At 40.9% G+C, this 22397-nt stretch overlaps 1 protein-coding gene across 1 annotated transcript in view; it reads right to left on the bottom strand.

The window, feature by feature from the left end:
- Positions 1–22397, bottom strand: part of HSPBAP1 (HSPB1 associated protein 1) — a 49882-nt gene that overhangs the window by 6806 nt on the left and 20679 nt on the right. The window contains exons 5-7 of the mRNA XM_072417912.1: positions 18859–19030; positions 9168–9251; positions 1020–1130 (exon numbers count right to left, since the gene is read on the bottom strand). Of these exons, the coding sequence (XP_072274013.1) occupies positions 1020–1130; positions 9168–9251; positions 18859–19030 (367 nt within the window). The remainder of the gene's footprint in view (positions 1–1019; positions 1131–9167; positions 9252–18858; positions 19031–22397) is intronic.

Raw genomic sequence — 22397 nt, 5'->3', positions numbered from 1 at the left:
TGGATCGCTTCTGGGTTAGTGTTTTAGAGATTCTTTAGTCACTGGCATGGTACCAATGGAATGGCGTAAGGCCAATGTGGTTCCTATCTTTAAAAAGAGAGCAAAATAGCTACCAAGTAACTACAGACCGGTAAGTTTGACGTCCATAGTTGGAAAGGTCCTAGAGAGTTTGATAAACAACCACTTCTAGTTTCTGCTAGAAAATAATAATATAAGTGATAGTCAGCATAGATTTAAGATTGTCAAACAAATTTACTCTCTTTTTATGAGGAAGTAAACAGGTAGACAGTGGAATAGCAGTTGATATAGTGTACTTGGACTTTGCTTAAGCATTTGACACTGTACCCCACTGACGGTTGATATGCAAGTTAGGGTCAATAGGTTTAGAAAAGCCCATCTGTAAATGGATAGAGAACTGGCTTACAGACCACATCCAGAGAGTAGTGATTAATGATTCATACTCAGGATGGTCTAAGGTTATTAGTGTTGTACCCCAGGGTTCAGTGTTGGGACCTTTACTGTTTAACATCTTTATAAATGATATAGAGTTTAGGATTTAAAGTACCATTTCTGTGTTTGCAGATGACATCAAACTATGTAATGGAATAAAGTGCATACAGGATGTCTATAATCTACAAGCAGACCTGGATGTACTGTTTGATTGGCCAACCAAGTGGCAAATGACATTTAATATTGAGAAATGTAAAATTATGCACTTGGGGTTAACAACATGCATGCTTCATAGTGTCTAGGGGGAATACATTTGGGGAAGTCAGGAAAATGATCTGGGGGTTCTGGTTGATCATAGATTTAATAATAACATGCAATGCCGAGCTGCAATATCTAAAGCTAGCAAAGTATTTCAGGGAACATCCTATTGTCTCTTGGAATCAGGAAGGATTTTTTTTCCCTGTTGGGAAAAAGTGGTTGAACCTGATGGACTTCTGTCTTTTTTCAACCTGATTTACTATATAACCATGTAACTAAGTAAATGTAAATATACAGCTGACCACACTCACCTCAGTGGGATTGAGCCAATTATCAGTCCGGTCAGAGTGATCAGCAGATTTAAAGGTGCATACAACCATCCGCGTTATTGCTTCTTCTACACGAGCTTCGTGATCTGAATCCTCCATAAAAATAAAAGAGAAAAATAAAAATCACATTTTCGGATTTAAAAAATTCTTAAAGGATACACACACCACTGAAGTTTTGATACATTTATATAGCTCTGACATTTACTGCAGCACTGTATAGAGAACACTGAGCCAGTCCTATCAGTCTCTGTACAGAGGAGCTGACACTCTAATATCCCCCCACAGTCACACACTAATATTATACATTTATATAGCTCTGATATATACCACAGTGCTGTACAGAGAACACTGAGCCAATCCCATCAGTCTCAGCACCAGATGTCAACATCTGAAGCCCAACTGGTCAACTAGGGTTGCTTCACATTTTCTACCACAACTCAATATCTCTCAGTATTTTTTTCTCCTCAAATCTCCATAGACTGAAGCAGAAGATTTGGACATTTGCATTCAGCGTGCGTTCACTGATTGATGGCATAATAGCTGAACAAAATTTGTTGTGGACATGGATGTCCCAATTCCCTGTAGAAAAAGAAAGGCTGATTGCTTAAGTCGGGGTCAAGGCGAATGACAATCTTACAAATGTTCTGTCCCTCCTCCCGCTGCCCATGTGACATTTGCCACCCCCTATCCATCACTTCTTCTGTTCGACACCTCAGCTCAGTGACACAAGACAGGCAGGGTGTAAATAACCAGGAGAAAAGGGTTAACCCATTACATCTTGGGCTATCTGCCACACGGCTACTACGATTGCCACCCAGTATGGTCCATTCCAACCATGAATAGGTTAATGGCAGAGGCGTCATCTTCAGTCGGCATTACCAGCGTTCACACGAGGCTATGGAGAGGTCACAGAAATCTAATCCTCTTTTTATTGTCAAAGAATTAAAGCACCAAATAATTTTCTCTGTGTATGAAACTAATAGGGAAAAACTCATTAAGTGGTATTACATTTCTGTAAGCCTGCGCAGCAAATGTGACTGCAGCCTCACATACACAATGAGGTCGTAGGAAGGTGCAGAAGATGCGCACAGTTCCTACCGAAATGATTGAATCGCTAACAACATTATTTAAAGGGAGTGAATATTGTATGCAGCAATGTTACAGCCAATCCAATATGATCTCCATAATTGTCATTCTCCTATGATCCCCCACACCTGCCAGCCATGGCAAGCCAACGTGATCTCCATCATATCCATGGACAGCATATGGTTGGCTTAGTGGCTGGCACTATCGTCTTTGCAGTGCTAAAGTCCCAAGTTCGAGCTTTATCCAGGGCACTATATGCATGGAGTTTGTATGTTCTCCCTGTGTTTGCGTGGGTTTCCTCACGGTACTCCAGTTTCCTCCAACATTCCAAAAACATGCAGTTAGGTTAATTGGCTTCCCTTAAAAGTGACCTTAGGCTGTGGTGTTGACATATGACTATGGTAGGGACATTAGATTGCTAGCCCCTTTGAGGGAGCGCTAGTCACATGACTATGGACTCTGTAGCGATGCGTAAAATGTTGGCACCATATAAATACAAGGAAATAGGAAGCCATAGGATTGCCATGGCTGGCCGGTAACTAGCATTTCCAGTTTGTCTCCAAGTGATCTCTATATTATTGTCATCCACCCACTGGAAATTCCAGTTACCTGCCAGCCAATCCAATGGCTTCATTTTTTAAATGGACACATAAAAGAATGCAATTCAGCTACTTTTCATGCTTTTTCCAGGTCAAGTAGCCCGGAAAGCTTTGGATCAATAAGACACGGCAGGAAGGACAACTTGCAAAATTTCCAATTGAAGAATCAGTCAGGTACTAATGTTAGCCCTATGGAAGGTTTTCCTTGCTCTTTGCTGTGCTGAGAGGTGTTTTTGCATTCGGCTTTAACCAGTAAAGAACACAGTTGGAAGGTTCCACAGCCCTATGCTGTGAGAACGCGCCACCACTAACGGCTCTTATTTTTTATAGATTAGCAAGCAGTGGGCTTTGCTCCCAATCATGTGATCACCATGACAGCTATGAATTGGTGATCACATGAGATTTGTTGGTAAACAATCCTTGTAGTCCAATCTGAGCAGAATATATATTTGTATTTATTATTTATGAACAGTGCACCAAATAGGACCTCATATTTCACTTTTGTATCCTATTGTTTATAAATGTGTTGTTCAGAAAACAGCCTATGGGTATTATAGCAGCGTATGGCACGTCCATAGATCATATTTCACAAATTCAGTGAAAGTGCTGACAGAGTCGGGGGTGTCTCCGGCGGGGCCCGCTCTCACTAAGATGTGCTGAGTACTATGTTCTGCAAGAAGGAGAAATTGCAGCTGACACATGGAATCTGTCTGTGGAATGATATCAGCTCAATGAATGAATGAATGTCAGGATGATCAGTCACACACAGCGGGAGATGAATGGAAAAGAATTCAAAGCAGTGCAAAAAATTAACAATTTGGTTAACTGAAACCAGATTTTGGTTCAGTATGAAGAATGCAGAGGCTTTTCTGGACTGCGCTGCTATTAGATGTCATTCAGGGTGTCCAATCTAGAACATTTCTAATGAACAGTCAGAAAAACCTGAACCGAGACAAATATAGGAGGCTGCTATGATAGTCTCCACCAGAAAATACTAACAATACATTGCCAGATACTGACCTGGGAAAAGCATGCAGATTAGCAAAGTCAGAGGGAACACAAACCTGGTGCATGGCAAGCATTGGAAAGAGGGGCAGTAGACCCTCCACATCACTAAAAAGAGGACCAGGGGTCCAAAAAGAGAGCCAAGGTGTTAAATCGAAGAGGTTGTTAAATATTCACCAGCCTACAAGGTGTGATGGACATTGCTGCGGCTGGCTTCCAGTTTGGAGCCCCCAGACTGGCATAAGTTAACAGCAGTGAGATGAGATACAAAATGAAGAGAGGAGGTGAAGATAAAAGACAAGAAGTCAGTGAGGTGCAAACAGGCAGAAGTAAAAGTGGGTGGAGGACTAAATCGGGAACAAAGAAGGGAGATCATAGCAATGATCTACACAAGTGACTAGGAATATTTAGCTTGTAGTAATACCCTATGCCATTAGGTGGCGTAGGTGCACGCCTGTGGAACATTCAAGGGCAGTTATATAACAAATCCACTAGATGGCGCAAGTCTATGGAGCTGGAGACTGGCGAGGTTGCAGCACTATTTGAAAGTAGATTTAAAGGGTCTGCCTGGACCCTGACAGCACTAATTCTACCGAATACACATGACACAAGGGGAAATTATACCCCTCCCACCATAAAGAACAAATCATATAGTTTAGGGAAATGGGAGCATTGGAGTTGCTCATCAATCACAATTCCATTCTTTTTCCAGTGTTTTCTCCTCAGCATCTGAAATCTAAGCAGCCCTCTGACCTCCGGGAGGAACAAGGCTGACCGCCATACCCTGCAATTCAATGATGCAGGAAGGTAAACTCTTCCATTTCTCATAACACCCCACAAAATATATCCCCAGCTAAAATTCCAACGAGCTTGTGATTCATTATTTCTCTGTAAACAAAGAGCCGCACGTCTGCGAATCATTCATAACTTCCTCACACTGCGATCAGCATTGGCTGGTCAAGGATCCATTACCATCCTGTCTATCCGTGGGCGAGCCAGAGCTCATTAGCTGCACAGAGCGAATTGGCACCATTATCTGATGCTAAATTTTTAATAAGCAGATTGTGGGCAGCGTGCGGCAGGAGACGTAAAATACATTGCAGGTGATGAATCGCTTATGGAGTAGGAATGTGAATTTCATTATATTACAATGAAATAAATCAGACAAATTGTTCCTATACAACATACAGTCACTGAGAAGTTATAGGAGCTTCCATGCCAGCAATAGCGGAACTTTAACTCCCGCTGGACCACATTTCCCATAATTCATAGCTGGCAGTAGTACAGTCACATCTCAAACGCTGTGCCTGTTCGTCATGTATAGGATTGCAAGCTCCTCGGGGGAGGGACCTCATCCTTAGGGACAGCCCAGGGACTGATTTGCATGGACCCATCCTCTGGCCTTTCCTCTTTTTCTATTTGTCTGTCAGGTCCACTTTAAAGCCTCATGTATACAGCAATGCTGAGTCATTGAAATGTTTATTAGATTCTATGTCGTGCCCGATGATGAAAGATTTATGTGAGGGTTTTACGGGTAATGAGGCTGTTTGGACACGTCTCGAGGATCGATCGCTGCTGTATCTGCTTGTTATTGCCGGAAGGTTCTACAGTGCGACGTGTTTACATTACAATATGAATGACTTTATTACTTTCTATAACTGATTCCACACAACCCCCGTGCCCCGGCTCAGCCACCATTAAACAAATGACTGTTTAGTTGTATTGATTGTGGCAGAAGAAACGCAGAAACTTCTACAATGTTCAATAGAACAATCTGTCAGCCCTGTAACATCGCTGTGGATAGCAGAACCATCCGGGTACAGCGAGACGGGCCAGGAGGAACCCAAAAGAGAAAACCTGCACATTATTCCTTACAGAAATCTGATAATTGGGGTTATTTCAGGAAACAGTGAGATATAATAAACCTGATTTAATAAAGCTCTTCTGGACTGGAGAGGATACACTTTCATCAGTGAAGCTGAGTGATCCAACAAACTTGGAATTGATCTGGTCTGAGATTGAAAACATTTGCTAACAATTAGCAAATGACTAAGAAATTAATTCCAGGTTTGCTGGATCACCCAAGTTCACCAATGACAGTGAATCCTCTCCAGCCTTGGAGAGCTTTAATAAATCAGACCCAATGTAACAGCAAACACTGCAGCTGTGCTACAAACACAGAGGGAAAATTCTTAAAGCAGAACTCCAATATGTTGAGGAAACCATGAACTCACCTCTCCTCCTTCCTCATATTGGTCTCAAGCTGAATAAATTAAGTGGTTATGTGACCTTCCTGATACCCTTCTCCGATTTTGGAATGATAGAGGGGGAAGCTAAACAGCAGCCCTTCATCACACAATGACATAACATTGGCTGCTGCTCAGGGTTTACACATCACATGATTCAGTTCGCTATAGAGTGAGAGTTATGGTTGGGTGGGCTGCAGGAGGAGGAATGGGCATAATAAAGGGGTTGCACCTCTGGCCAGAATGCTGCTAAGCACAGGTGCTACTCCAGTGTCTAAATGTTTGCTGCTTCCTTCAATCACACGGAAAGGCCAGGGAAGGCCTGAATCACACTAGTGGAGATATAACATATGGCCATGTTTTGATTAAGGTTATCTGTATGCGTGGGACTTCATGGAGTGTGCAGCAGGTGTTCCAGCACTACCAACAGATGTGTTTCAGGATCATTAGGATACAGACAAAACGCACCCTGGGGAAAGTATGGGGGGGGGGGGGGGGTACTACAGCAAGACCAGGGTGAATAACAGAACAGAATATTGCTTGATGCTTCTGGCTTGTTACCCTTTGTCAGTGCCAGATATAGACAATGAAATGTCTGAAGATGAGCATTCAATGGGACAACCTGTCTGCTAAAGGTGAGGTGACAGCAGTACTCCAATAAAATACTATACGTTGTCAAGAAGCTTTTTCCAATATGGCCTTTGGCCCTGCAGCACCGGTTCCTGCCATCAATCCCAGCAGGTGACACTTCCTGCACAGGATGTAAATCTCTTTCTGGTTGGCTTTTACACTCACAAATTATAAAGCTTAGGAGAGTGGTGGGACATTGAATTGTAAGCTCCTCTGGTGATGGGTCAGGTAGGAAGAATCTATGTATGTACTGTATGCTCTATGTAACATGTATAAAATTAGGAAATAAATTAGCTAATCACGTGGCTCAGCCATCCTTCGTAATCCAAAGATTCTTTCCTGACTCCATGAAGAAGCAGCCAGACGCAGTACATGAAAAGAACTGACGAAACCGGCAGCGCTTGAACTTCAGGTAATTTCTGTTTTCTGAAATGTATTTTTCCGGAACTTTACATTATTTATGAGGCTTTTTTGTTACAATTCTGCAACGCTAACATTTTCATAACTGTGCATCATTAGTAACGCTGAAATACGGAATCTCAACCTAATAAACCACCCCCTGACCTTGTTTTGGGTGATACAGATGGAACTTCTTATATTATAATTTAAAAAAATGATGTCATCAGTTATTTATTAAGGGGGCTGTGATGTCATCAGTTATTTATTAGAGGGCTGTAACATCATAACACACAGTTTGGAAATGCGGCAGGTTATGTGATGTGCTGACACAGGATAGAATTATACATATTGGATTGATGTACTTTTTTCCAATCAAAATAAACACAATTTATGTGTTAATGAAAAAGTGGAAACATGGAATGGTAAGGTCTAAAGAGAAGAATCCATAGAAGTCACTAAATTTTTACTCCTGTTCTCTTCAAATGATGGAGTTCAGGTGTCCCCAGTGAAGGGTCCTGGTAATTCTCCATCATACAAATACACTGCAGACAATTGTGCTCTTCCAGCCTTGTGGTCACAGACCATTTTCTGTTTCTGTTTCCCCACTGTACTGACTCCTGGGTACAAAGCCAGCTCCATAAAGACATGGGGTCACTAGTTTGGTCTGTAGGAACTTGAGTGTCCTGCACAAAGCCCTGACCTTACCCTACTGAACACCTTTGGGATGAATTGGAATGTTGAGCCAGGTCTTCCCATCCAACATTAGTACCTGACCACACCAATGGGGGCAAATGCCCACCAGCAGTACCTGACCTCACCAATGGGGGCAAATGCCCACCATCAGTACCTGACCTCACCAATTGTGGCAAATGTTTTTGGGGAGAACACACATATGTATATATAATGGAATCACAATATTGTCATTATTGTCACAATATAGTACAGGAAGAGGAAATTCCTTTTGCATGATATACGGTAGTAATGGCAACATAAAAAACTAGCTCCACCTTATCATGAATAAATGTCTAGGATGAGAGGAGGTCATCAGTCAGTTGCAGGCAGGAGGAAGCATTTCCTCAATCTCCCCCCCCTCCCAGTGATCAGACTGTAACAATAAAACATTTAAGCAAATTACAAGGTGAGGGCTGCAGCAGGGGCTGATCTGTGTCAGAACACAGCCAAGAACTGCACAGGGTTTAGGTGATTGGGAGCCAAAATTTAACCCTTAATAATGTCTGAACAATGGTGTATCCTTTGTTCTGGAGAGTAAAGATGATAACAGCATTGTCAGGGGGAGTACAGGTAATAAATACCTCTCAGTGTTACACAATACTGCACATGCTGCCTCTACTACTATATAATAGGTCTGATGACAGGTCCACTTTAATCCTGAAAATTGAATCTGCATTCCACTATTAAACTTTATATCGCCTGCAGTAATGAAAGACTATTGTGACGGTTTTATGGGTGAAAGTGATGACTTACTGTTTGAAGACATTTTGTATATTGATCGTCGTTCTGCTTATTACTGAAGGCAGCCAGAGAGGATTTACACTGCGACATGTTTACATTAACATATGAATTCATTTATTACTCAGTATAATCCTCCTGCTCCACTCACCCCACCATGAAATGAACAGAAGTATCGATCACAGCAGTATATTAGTGAAGGGCCACATAATATTCAGGCTGGCTATCCTGCACCCCCTAAATCTGTTACCATGGTGTTTATAGCCCACGCTGATGAGGGTTAGCAAGCCTGGAACACACACTATGAATGGTTTATTGTTAGGCTGTATTTAGGCAGGATTACAGGAGGATAATTTAAAGACAATAACATGTACTTCAGCTACTTCAATGAAGAAAATACATTGAATTATTATTTGGAGGTATTCTGAAGCTTTGGGGCATACAATAAAAAGAGTAAAATAATAGGAGGGTTGTGACTTAAAGATCAGCAAATCAGCAAAGCTTACTCTCCTTAGCTCCTCCCCTGCGGAATCTTCAGCTAGGCTTTAATGATTGCATAGCAGCATTATGTGCTATGACTGGGCATAAAGAACTGTGCCTTGTCTATATTTATATTTTTTATTTGCTTGGAGTTCTTTCTTAAGGTTTTCCTAGGGTTCACAAAACAGGAAAATAACCAAACAGGAATTACGTACCAGCTCAATCCAGGAGTTGACGCTAACAGTGATATCATCAACCGATTCCACATAATGCCACCAGTGACGAGGGACAAACAACACCTGAAGAGAACAAGAAGAAATTAATGTATGAGATGATTGAGAAGAAACATGCAGTATATTTGTACAATGTTTATCTGAAGGTCATTTTAGATGTGATGGTTTACATTTATATGGGAGTGGTGTTTCATATTTTCATGACCTTAATAAAACGCTAGTTGAATTTAAATTCTCGCTAGCCTTGACGTTAAAGTTGTAATCAATACAACCAGCAAAGACAGAACGAGCTACAGTTAGGTCCATAAAAATATTTGTGGACCTAACTGTATATATACACACATATACACACACACACACACACACACACGTACATACATCTGTTTTACCAGCTAAAGTATTTCTAAGCTAATTTTACCCTCCAGAAAGCACTTACAGACAGCACAGTTAGGTCATGAATTGCTCCCCCTACTCTATTCTCCTGTGAGCATACGGTAGTATCTGTAGGGGCATCTTTCAGGCTAAATCTCCAAAGTAAGGAGTTAGTTTAATGGTTCAGTTTGGGAACTTGCATGAATAGTAAGCAAGAATGGGTGGGGTGGGAATAGGACATTGATAACAGATAACAAAAAAAAAAAAAAAATCACAGTTTAATAATATGAAAGTAAGGCAAATGATTTACACACAGGGGCAAAACATAGAAATTAAAATAAAGCTGGTGGAAAAATCATCTAGGGATATCACCAGTTTGGATCAATATTATTAATACATCTAAGAAAAATCAAGTCTACGCATTTCACAGAGTGACTGCTTCTACAGGAGGTAAGGGTGTAAAATATAATGAGGGCAATGAAGGCTCCATCGCACCTAATATCATACCAAGACCTGGTGTGGTCTCCCGCCACCTCTTTTCCCCTTGCACTCTATACATTTTGGTGAGATGGTTTAAATCCCCTTAGCTCTCATGGTATTTGACTAAACCTTATCTCCTGAAGAAGCAGTTACTCATGTGAAACCCGTAGAGTTGATATTACTTGGGTGTTATCTACGTAAAGATGTAGGAATGTAAAATTATTGATCAGAAAAAAATATGCATCAGTTTGGGAACAGCCTGAATGATAGAGTTGGGGGTTTAGCCCGAGTTAAGGTTTTAGCCAAAAAAGAAAGAGTTGGGGTTTTAGCCCGAGGGACAGAGTTGGGGGGTTTAGCCCGAGGGACAGAGTTGGGGGGTTCAGCCCAAGGGACAGAGTTGGGGGGTTCAGCCCAAGGGACAGAGATGGGAATTTAGCCTAAGGGAAGAGTTGGGGGGTTTAGCCCAAAGAACAGAAATGGAGGTTTAGCCCAAAGGACAGAGTTGGGGCTTTAGTCCGAGGGACAGAGTTGGGGCTTTAGTCCGAGGGACAGAGTTGGGGCTTTAGTCCGAGGGACAGAGTTGGGGCTTTAGTCCGAGGGACAGAGTTGGGGGGTTTGGTCTGAGGCACAGAGTTGGGAGGTTTGGTCTGAGGGACAGAGTTGGGGGGGTTAGGTTGATTGTTGAGGTTTTTAATTTATTTAGGAGATAAAGTTGGCTTGATAGCACATCCTAGTTTGGGGAATAGGGTTGGGTGGATGATTGGTGTTGACAATTAGGCTGTGGGGCAGAGTAAATTATTAGGTAAGTATACGCTGAGAATAGAGTTTGTGGGTCAGGCTGAAGTTAGGGATAGGCCCTGTAGGGACCCTACAGTTAGGGTTAAAAAAAACTTTGAGAACTAGAGTTTGGGGTTGGGCTACTGGAATTTATGGCTTGGGTAGATGGTTGGTGTGAATGGCTGTTGGCTTCCTCATGCTAAATACATGCATGAGGAAGATGCATTCATTCACATTTTTTTGCCATTAAAGTTTCATGTGCAAAAAACGTTTCTGCCAAAACAAAGGAGATTTCAGTATTTAGTATCTCTGTCTGGTCATTCAAAGCCATTACAATGGTAACACTGCACTAAGTCATGAAGAATCTAAAAATGCGGACTAAAAAGTGGACAGCAGACAAAAAGTGCTTTTTGGCATACAAACAAAATATTTTGTCAAACTCCAAGTTCACAGAGTGAACTGAATGTGTACATACATATAAAGGTAATAACAAATATTACAGCATATGTTGGCCTGATGATAGGTACTATACACCTATTACTATAGAATAGGGTTAACTGGTGATAAATTGGGCTTTCCCAGCAATGTAAATTTCTTCTATAATTCAGGTGGAACCCCTGAATTATAGAAGAAGCCAGCAAGTCTTTACAATTTCAGCAAGTTGACAAGCTGGAGTTATCAGTTTTAGGTAAAGCTGTATTTTATTCAAACATGACACAACTGTATACCTTCTGCACAGATATGACATTTGAATCTGGGATGCAATCATCATCACAGAACAGTCCATGCCATAGTTTTCTTAGTATAAATGCCATTATATACTGCAACAATCTATAACACAACCAGCGTCATCCCACAGAGGGAAATATACACTAGACTGGAGTATACAAAGCTTAATAATGTTAATCCAGGGAGAACTCAATATTCCACCACCTTTTGCCACCCTGCTAAGCCAGTAAGAAAAAAAAAGAGTTGTTTCAATGCAAGCTGATTTCACCAGGCCGGTATTGAGGCAGAAACGTTCAATTTTCATAAGAAAGACCTCCAGAAATTACAGAGCGTAAAAAAATAAAATATAAAGTTCTGAGCTCTGGAGAGGCTGTAGGACCAGCGGGAGATTCAGTGAACACTCCCAGAATTGTAAAAAGGTTTCTTGTAATGCCCAACGCTTTGGGAAACCAAATGTTCATGCGACCTTTGATATGTGAATTTTGTGTGGTCGGCAACTGCAGGAGGCAAAAATAGTCGAATTTTAACTTCTTGCAACCATTACCTGAATTGTAACACATGAAGTAAAATATATATTTTTTTTTAGCCCAGTCAAATATAAATTGTACTCCTTGCTACTTTGTTCTGTAGATGGCGCCCATCACATGACAGAAACCCCGTTACCTATGGTATGGTTTGGTTGAGGTTACATTGAGGGATAGAGTTACTAATTAGGTTTATTGTTGAAGTTAGGCTGAGGAACATGGATAGATGTTAGGTAATGATTCTGATTAAACTTAAGGCAGTGGAATAAAGTTAAGGGTAAGATTTTTGGTTCAGTTGAAATAAGGGATAAAGTTAGGGGCTTGGTTGATGGTTGGGGATCCTTTCAGGAACAGATTTAAAAGATAAGTTTTATGTTGGAGTTAAACTAAGGGACATGGTTAGATGTTAGTTTGATTATTCAGGTAAAAAATTTACTGTGGAAAAGAGTTAAGGGATGTATATTAAGGGATAAAGTTAGGGGTTGATGGCTGGGGGTCTATTGAGGTATAAAGTTAGGGGTTATATTAATGGTTGGGGTGAAACTGAGGAATAGAGTAAGAATAAGGTATTGGTTTGGGATCTTAATTAGGAGACATGGTTAGAGGTTAGGTTGATGGTTTATGGCTAGGTGTAGGTTAGTGGATGGGTTAGAGATAAGACTGATGGTTGGATTAGGTTTAGAGACAGAGATAGGGGTTAGGTTACCAACTGGGGTTAGCAAGAAGGACAGAATTAGGAGTGCTGGTGGCAGGGATCACAGGGTATACTGCATACTATTTTGTCTGTTTCAGAGAGAAGGACATTTTAGAACATTGTTGCTAAATGTTTCTAGGGTTAAAAGATAGGAGCTGGCAAATCCACAATTTTACCAGTCAAGTATGCGGCTTTATCTGCTATGAAGACATCTTCTCTCCAGCCTAGTTTTAGAGGATCAACTGCCAGGGAAAATTATTTCTTATTGCACAGACTATCTATTATTTTCCAAAGTGGATAAAAGTCATCTTGCACCCAGGGTCACCTTTATGCTTTTTTTGCCACATTTAAGGTTCAGAGGTCCTTTATACATCTAAAACTAAACTCTTCAATCTTCTAGTACTACGACTGTCTTAATTATTGAATCATAAGCACCGGTTCTTTTAGCATTTGACTTTGTTTGAATGGGGCGATCACTCGCTTAGCAGCATCAGGGTTAACCCAGCAGAGAAAGTTGCCAGGAATTAGCTTAGATTTATAACTTACATTTCATTGTGTTTAATGGCAAATAGATGTCGTTAGTGTCTCAGCAGTTTTCCCAATTTTCTTGGGGGCCCCAGAGAGATTGGATTATATGATTGGTCGTAAGGACAGCACTGCATGCCAGTGCCATCTCATCGCCAATTCAGCCTCTTCCCAGGTGGTGGGAACAGAAAGCACTTTACTTTTATTACCGTCAAATGAGAGCAGTGCGGCTGCCTGACACGCTCACTAAGCCAATTCTCTCAGTTTACTAAAACGCGGTGTAACGCCATCTGAGAGATGACCGGACACATCCCACTGGGAGATTGCTGTCTTTAGAATCTATGAGTGGAGGAAGGCTTCCTTACTATACACCAAACTTCAATCTGTTTGACTGGGCAGCCAAGTGGCAAATGACATTTATTATTAATAAATGTAAAGTTCTGTACAAGGGGGGTAACATCATGCATGCTTCATACTATCTAGGGAGAATACATTTAGGGGGTAATTAATAATGGAGGCTCTGGGGGTTCTGGAAGATCATAGACTTAATAATAGCATGCAATGCCGAGCTGCAATATCTAAAGCTTGCAAAGTACTTTTAAAAGATTAATAGACTGCAGAGATGGAGACATTATCCTGCCCCTATACAAAACATTGGTCATACCACATCTGGAATATGCAGTCCAGGTTTGGGCACCAGTTCACAAAAAGGACATTGTGGAATCGGAGGGAGTGCAGAGAAGGGCAACTAAACTAATAAAAGGAATGGAGGAGCTCAGCTATGAGGAGAGATTAGCTGAACTGAATCTATTCTCCCTTGAGAAGAGATGTATAAGGGGGGATATGATCACCCTGTATAAATATATAAATGGTCCATATAGAGAACTCTCTTCCCAATTATTCACTTTGAGATCATTACAAAGAACAAGAGAGCACTCTTTGTGCTTGCAGGAAAAGAAGTTTAGGCTCCAGATAAGGAAGGGATTCTTCACTGTAAGGTCTGTGAAAATGTGGAATAGCCTCACTCAGGTAATAGTATCAGCAACTACTATAGAATGCATTAAGAAAAAGATGGATGATTTCTAGAAGCACAAATTTGTACCTGGGGATTAAAGCTTTAAAGTAAAGATAACAAATAGATAAAGATAGAGACTGTTGATCCAGGGGACATCTGATTGCCTCATGGAATCAGGAAGAATTTTTTCCCCTGTTGGAGCCAACTGTAGCAGGGTTTTGTTTTGTCTTCCTCTGGATCAATTATGTCTATAGGGTCTTATATCTGGGATATGTTTATGTCTCTAGTGGTTGAACTTGATGGACTTATGTCTTTTTTCAACCTTACTTACAATGTGTAATGTGTAATCCAAGCAACACACTTTGTGTCAGAAAAGGCTTTACACCCTTTAAAAACCTGTACCCTGCCAAATGAGCTGTGACACTAAAAATCCCAGCAACCCTGATAATCACAAGGTTAGAAACCTTTATGGGTGTGCACTGCAGAAAAAAGAGCACTGTCCCCCTTTTAGAGGAAGTGGAACAACAAACATTTTTTGAAGGCTTGTCAGATAAAACAAAAAAGATGTTAAAGGGGCACCAAGTTCTAAAAAGCAATTCTATGCAAACTCTTTGGTGGTCCTCACACCTCTAAATGCCCGATACCTCCCTCATTTTATGATCACTCCTTTTCTGTATGTGATAGATGAACAAATTAACCCTGGAAACAAACTTTTAATCATACATCAAGGGCTTTGCCTGCATTGGCGGTGTTGTCACTCAACGTGATGAAAAAGAAATGAATAACATAACCCACCCGCCTTTAATTTTGCTCTGAAAATAAAACCTTTTATTCTATTCATAATACAGTCTTGGGGGAAGAACAGCTTCAAATTACTCAGGTTAACCGTGCAGATCCAAATGTCTGCTCTTCAGCTGTCATCTTGGGCGGCGGATTGTATCCGATGGCTTACTGTGAAGTTTCGGAGACAGCGGCTCTATCGGAAAGTCATATAAATAAGGTTATTAGTGTCAGTTAGAAACAAATTACATTAATGATCTTATTTATAGAGATTTTTATATAAAAGGTTATAAAGTTTGGAGGTTGTCTGTGTTTCTGGTTCTTGCAGGAAAACCAATTCCAACACAAGAGTCTAAAATCCAAAAGTATTGCAGACCAGTTCTATGCTCACGTTAACAAGGGCTTAGGGGAAAGGGGGTGAACGAAACTGCACTGGTGGTATTATCCTTAGTCAGCGGAGTCATGTGTCATTATTGCACCAGGTCTGTGTCACCTGTAAGAGCATTATGGGTAATGAGGCAAAAACAACAGCTTTGATTGGTTCAGCGGCTTTATCAACCTGCAGGAAAGTTATGTGACGGAAAATTGAAAACTGCTAACAAAGTTTTACATGAGCTGGGGATCAAAATAGGAGGAGGTATAGTAAGCCTTGATTGGTCACAGCACTTAAAAAGCATTTTGGGGATGAGATCCACATGAGATCCACTTCATCAGTACTTTTAATAAAAAAAATAAAACTGGGCCACAGACTTGACTAGCCCTGAAGAAGGGAGACTAATGAGTCCCTGAAACATACTGGATATTGGTTGCATATTGGCTGTGATCAAAAAGGCATACTGCTGTTTTAACAACCTTTTGGCTTGTTATCTTTTTACCGATGTTCTAAAGTCCTCTACTGCCTATTGGATTTTTAGCGAGCTGCCTTTGTCTCCAAACTAAGATCATCAATCCACATTAGAGTAAAGCGAGCCACCACCAATGGATTTGAAGTGAGACACGGAGATCCTCTATAAGGTCAGGATATGGTATCGACTAAGCCAGTTATTCCGTCATCAGCAGAAAGTCAGCCCGCATGTCACTTTACCCCTCGTCGACCCCACTTCAATCTCTGCTGGTTGAGGATCATCCATTAGAACTTTAAGTTTGAAAGCAGGCAATGCAAACTTGTGGACTGACCAGCAGGTGTCACTCTGTGGTTATCACACATGGAGTGGTATTCAATGTATAAGGATTCATATGTTGCGAATGTTCCTGTCCATCATGTGTAGGAAAAGTTTTTTATTAATAAATGTAAAGTTTTCAAATAACTAAAAGAGCAAAGATTCTGCAATTTTAATCAGAGCGCCCTCATCTGCCGGTCATACACATTCCAGGCTCCAATCTCTCTGTTGTGGAATCCATGGCCAAATTAAATATATCCGATATGTCCCCACATCTTCAGTGTGAACCGACACGAAAGAAGAAAAGTGCTTCCCCACAATGGATGAACAAAGAATGGAAATGGATACAGTTGATGTATGTGGCAATTTGCTGAATCAACCAGATCTTCCACAGCTATAAGATTTGCTTATTTTCGTAGCATTCAATTTTGCCCCAAGTGGTTGAATTTTGGGGAATTCAGGCAGTCACTGATATATTAGTAATTCTTACTGTGAAGATCTCTGTATTAGTAGTAGAACTGGTAGTAGAACTCAGTAAAGACCTGGTAGGTGAACCCTTACAAGAGAATTTAAGAACACCCATGTTAGTGGAACAGAATAGTGTTAAAGCGGACCTACCACTAAAATGTTAACTTTGCATAACTCTTTTTTGTTTTTGTTTTAGTGGAAGCCCCTTCCCTTCAGTCTTTACTGCTGTGGTGGTAAAAACTGAATGGGAGCACAGAGACTCATGAGATACCTACGTCATATATCCCAGGAGTCTTCAGGCTCCTCTCTCTACACATGCCCAATCTTGGGCATGCACAGAAGGGGCTTTACCCTGCAATGAAAAAAAGTGCCAATCTCACACATTTCACATTTACTGCGGGCTACGTCACCAAATTTCAAACATATGCAGTGCTAGATCAGGTGATGTAGGCAGAAGAAAGAAGAATACAGAAGAAGATGACTGCTCCAGGATGAAGGAAGAATGCAGGACGGTGCTGGACCAAATTGAGGGATCAAAAGCTCTGCGGAAGTAAAGGTAAGTTTCAGGCCTCCTCAAACTGTATATCTGGGCAAAATTTTTTAAAAATAGTGTCAGCTGTTTGTTGCTGAACAACAGAACCCCTCCCCTTCTTCTCATCTCCACAATGCAGGTAGTCCTCAGGTTAAGGACATCTGACATACAGACACTTCCCAGATAAGAACAGGCTTCCCTGCTCACTCTTTGCAGGATGGAGGGGGCGGTTTGCATGACTAGCAGAAGAAATCTTTTGCTAAACACATCTGAGGTTGTGGGTGATCTTAGGGGGGGGGGGGCTCCTTCTGCAGCCTCTTGTAACTTTTTAAAAACCAAGACAAACTCTGCAGCTGTTTCTTTTGGCATATCAAAGCACAGCTTTCTCCATGAAATGATCATTAGCATTAATTTAATTTTTTTTAACAAAAGGTATTTTTAATGGTATATTTACCACACTGAAATGAAGTGATATTACCAATCCATTGTTGAGATTTACACTCACTTTTTCAGAATGACTAAAAATGTTCCCAATTTAAAGTTAATTTTAACCACTTTGGTAACATTGGAAAAATTTTACCCAGCTAAAAAAAAGTTCTGGGTTGAGCACTGGAGCTATATATTGCACTGCTGCACCTTTTGCTGACCAGACCACCTGAGCTCCTCCATCTATCACATTTCGCTCAGAGCCTATTCTTATAGTAATCTACCACCTACATGTGCGATAATCCTGCAGAAATCAGATGAATGTCAGCATCAATATAAAAGGTTGGAATGAAGTGGAAATGAAAGGAGAATAAAACAAGAAAAGTCAGAAACCGCATTACTCTGCTGAATGCAATGATTTTGATCCTATTTCCTTGTAGCTGATCCGCAATGGTCAGTTTTAGGGGCAGAGATTATCAACATTCAGGGAACTCTTTTTGGCCTTTTTCAGCACTGTAGGAGATGAAAACAAAAACTGAAACATCAGCTATGGCTGACTCCTTTGGGAATTGCCGGATGTCTTCCTGTCATGTCAATTCTAGAACAATCATAGAACCAGTAAATTCAGAACACTTGGTCAGTGAGACTGGTGGGCAAAAAAACACACACAAGGCAGCTAATGTTTTTTAAAAAAAGGACGGAAGTGAAAGAAAAGTTCTCTTTTTTCGGCAGAAACTCATCAGAGGATCACCCATAACCCACGCCCACATATAGCCACTCAATGAATGGGCAACAGTGAATTAAAATCTCTCAACCTTAGACACATATGCACTATAATATGCACCTCTCCGAGAATGGCCCCATAAGCCATGTCGGAACTTCCAAACACCCAATGAACTAACAGCAAGCCAGAAACCCCTGCACCTCCCCAAAGGTTTACCTATAAATCACACCAATATGCAGCCACCCAATGAATGGCTATTAAAACTGAGCTATAACCCTACACAATGATTATAAGCCCCACCCTCTAGGAAATCCAATATATCATGTCCCGACTTTTGCTAAAAAAATAAATCTGATTTTAAGTGATATTTAGATAAACTGGTGAGCTATTACTATAAACCCACCAGGCTCACCACTGAGCTCCAACGGCACTTATCTGTATTCTGTTCTGTGGTCATAGTGACTTACCTGGCCAGGGTGTAGGGTAACCACATGCGGATGCGCTTTAGAGAATGATGGGTAGCGACTCTGGTCGGGGTTCACCACATTAACTCTGCTGTAAATGCTGGATTCCTCGTAGGGGATGCGGGTGGGGTAAAGATGATTGGAGTCCTCTGGAGGGAAGAGGTGCCACCTTTTCCTGAAACACAAAGGTGAGAACAGAAATCAAAAACGTTGCAGTTTACCAGTCCTTAGATGTGGTGGATGCATTTTTTAAGGCTATTTTCTCTGGGTAAATGCCCCAGTAACACACTTTCTATCTATTTGAGAACAAATTACTTTACTTTATTCAAACATTTGATTGTACAAATGCAATTGTTTGACATGTTCATGCTTTTATGTACTTGTTAATAAATTATTAGATTTTATTTATGTGCATTAGTATGATTAGGGATAAAGTACTGAAACCCCCCCATATACAAACATTGTTGTATTTGTGGTTCAAGTATCCCCTGAGGAAGCTATTTGTGAAACGCGTTGGCCTTATTGAAGGAGTTTAACCTTATTGTAACACCTGCTCGCTTAGATGGACTCTTCTATACCACCATACTGATTGTGAGATGTAAAGATTTCTGCCAAAATCTACAGATGCATTGCGTAAGTAAATAAATCTGGAAACTTTCATATTCACTTACTGTATGTATGTTAACCAACCTGACTATAAGCCTCATGTAATGTTTTTACCATGTAATGGAAATAAAAAAAAAGTTTTATTTAAAAAATGTCCAAGAGAGGCAAAAATCTAAGCAAATTACCCCCTAGGATTTCTGAAGCGTTTTGATCTGACTGCTTCTTTAGTTTATTGACAAGCACAGACGTTTTTGAGCAACGACAGTCCAAGAAGAAAACCAGGAGGGGAAGAAAAACAAGGAAAATACAAATTCCTTATTGCTTTATTTGTTTCACTTCAACAAACACAACCTCTGGTATTTACTGTAACTATTTGTCAACCTGTCTGGACCCCAATTCACACACCAATATCACCAGATTCACGGATCATACCAATGCAAACACCAGATGTGTACACATACAATACAATGGACATGATTTATTACAGCTCTCCAAGACTGGAGAACAACAACTTTCAAGGGTGAACCTGGGTGATCCAGAAAACCTAGAAAAGATTGTTAAAAATAATTTCTAATTGCTTGGCAAAATATTTCAATTCTGGACCAGATCCATGCCATTTTTGCTGATTTACCCAGGTTCCACCATGATAGTCTCTCTTACTTCAGTCTTGGAGAGCTTTAATAAATCAGGCCCACTGTGTCAAGCCAGGCCCACTTCGCAATAAAAATATTAAATATTTGTAGGGCCTGTAGATTTTTTTGTATAAACTGTAAAGGAAACACAACCTAAATATAAATTGATTATAACCTGCAGTCCAGTCCCCCCACCCCTCAATAAATCTGCCCTCCAGCCTCCCCTGCAATAAATCTGCCCTCCAGTCTCGCTTGCATTAAATCTGCCCTCCAGTCTCCCCTGCATTAATTCTGCCCTCCAGTCTCCCCTGCATTAAATCTGCCCTCCAGTCTCCCCTGCATTAATTCTGCCCTCCAGTCTCCCCTGCATTAAATCTGTCCTCCAGTCTCCCCTGCATTAAATCTGCCCTCCAGTCCCCCCTGCATTAAATCTGCCCTCCAGTCCCCCCTGCATTAAATCTGCCCTCCAGTCCCCCCTGCATTAAATCTGCTCTCCAGCATCCCCTTCAGTCTTGCACAGTTGTACCAGCTCCTTTCTTGGATTGTGAGTTCTCACAAAGGGCCAGATTTATGAAAGCTCTCCAAGACTGGTCAAGATATAATATCATGGGAGAACCTGGGTGATCCAATAGATCTGGTCCAGGATTGAAAATATCTGATAACTAATAGGAAGAAATCCATTCCAGGTTTTTTGGATCACCCAGGTTTTTGGGTATTGTTGAATCACCAAGGGTCCCTGAAAACCCCTCCAGGGTCTATATTCTCCAGTCTTGGAGATATTTAATAAATCAGGCACAATGTATTGAAGCTGAAAGTATTAAATCAGAGCCTGCTTAATTTCATGGCTGGGGGACATCCAACATCATTTAATCTCTCCCCTCCCAGTCTGGCTGTCCCAGTCCTGCCCCACATGCTGATGTGTCAGGAAAAGCAAAGTTGACAACTTCAATAGTAATGACTTACTCCCCAGAGAAGAATGGGATACATGTCAGAATAGCAGCTAATAAGGTTTAACATTTCCCTTGGACACAGTGTTGCAAGTTTCTATTACAGACATTTATGTCGCTCTTGTTGATCAATTATTTTTCCATTAGTATTCAGACGCCAAATGTTTTGTTGAGGGGGAGCAGTGCGTGTGTTCTTTTCCGCATCAAAAGTGCAGAATAAAATGAAAATAAATGGAATAAGTATACGTAACCAGCATCCCCCCCCCCAAATTACCAACTCACAATTCTGTACAAAACATGACAGAAATTATTCACTGCTTCTGCTTTCAGGAGGAACTCAGGAGAGGAAATATGAGATTTGTAAAGTTTGGGGTCCTGACGACATTCTAAATGTAATATTAACAAGAACAGGGATGGGGAGGGATTTCAGAAACAGTCAGGTCAGTTTCAGTGACCTGAAACTGACCTGACTGTCCAATATACATTGCTAAGTTTATCATTAAACTGTTTATTTGACTTTTTGGAATAGTCTTCCTCATTCTATTTGGCTATCTCCTACTTTCTGCACATTTAAAAGAGCCCTAAAACCCATCTTTTCAACCTCACTAACCTGACGTCATCTGTCTCCTGAACCCTCACTACTACCCACCATTCCATATCCCCCCTTCTTTTGTGTGCTACTTCCTCCATCTCTTAGATTGTAAGCTCTACTGGGCAGGGTCCTCTCCTCCTCCGGTGTCACCGTCTGTGTCTGTATGACCCCTATTTATTGTACAGTGCTGCATAATATGTTGGTGCTATATAAATAATGTTTATTAATAATAACAATAGATGTTATTTGTTGTCATCTTTTACTGATGCTGTACAATTTTTCTATTTAGACTGTAAAGCACGTCAGCCTGAAACCAAAAAAAAAGCTGACAGTCAATCTGTGAAACACTTTCACGTCTAGTTATGAGGTTTTAGTAATCAATAGAACGTGGATAAAACACCCATGAACTATTACCAGTGTTCTCCCCAGCTCCTTTTAGCTGGGTGCAGCACCTTGCACTTTTCAGTAACCACCCGGCTGTTTTTGGGTGAATACTGAAAAGTTGGGTCACAATACAGGGGCCACCACCCAACTACAATTTCTCCCCACCCAGCCTAAAAAAATTTCTGGTTCAACACTGTATAACGATTGTGTGAAATAATGGCCAATAATAACTAAGGGTCGTGGTTACCCCATGTGCCTGGCAACACTTTGTACAATTCTATGTTTAAAAGCTGTAACCGTTTTAAAAATGATAAAACAATTTCCACATCAGAGGTCGAGTAGTCTGTGCATTTGGTACTGGTAATATGTAAACACCATATA

The sequence above is a fragment of the Pyxicephalus adspersus genome, chromosome 7, assembly GCF_032062135.1.
Source record: "Pyxicephalus adspersus chromosome 7, UCB_Pads_2.0, whole genome shotgun sequence".
In the NCBI taxonomy this organism is placed as follows: domain Eukaryota; kingdom Metazoa; phylum Chordata; class Amphibia; order Anura; family Pyxicephalidae; genus Pyxicephalus; species Pyxicephalus adspersus.
Note: the sequence above shows the minus strand (reverse complement) of the source record. Positions and strands in the feature narration are given on the sequence as shown.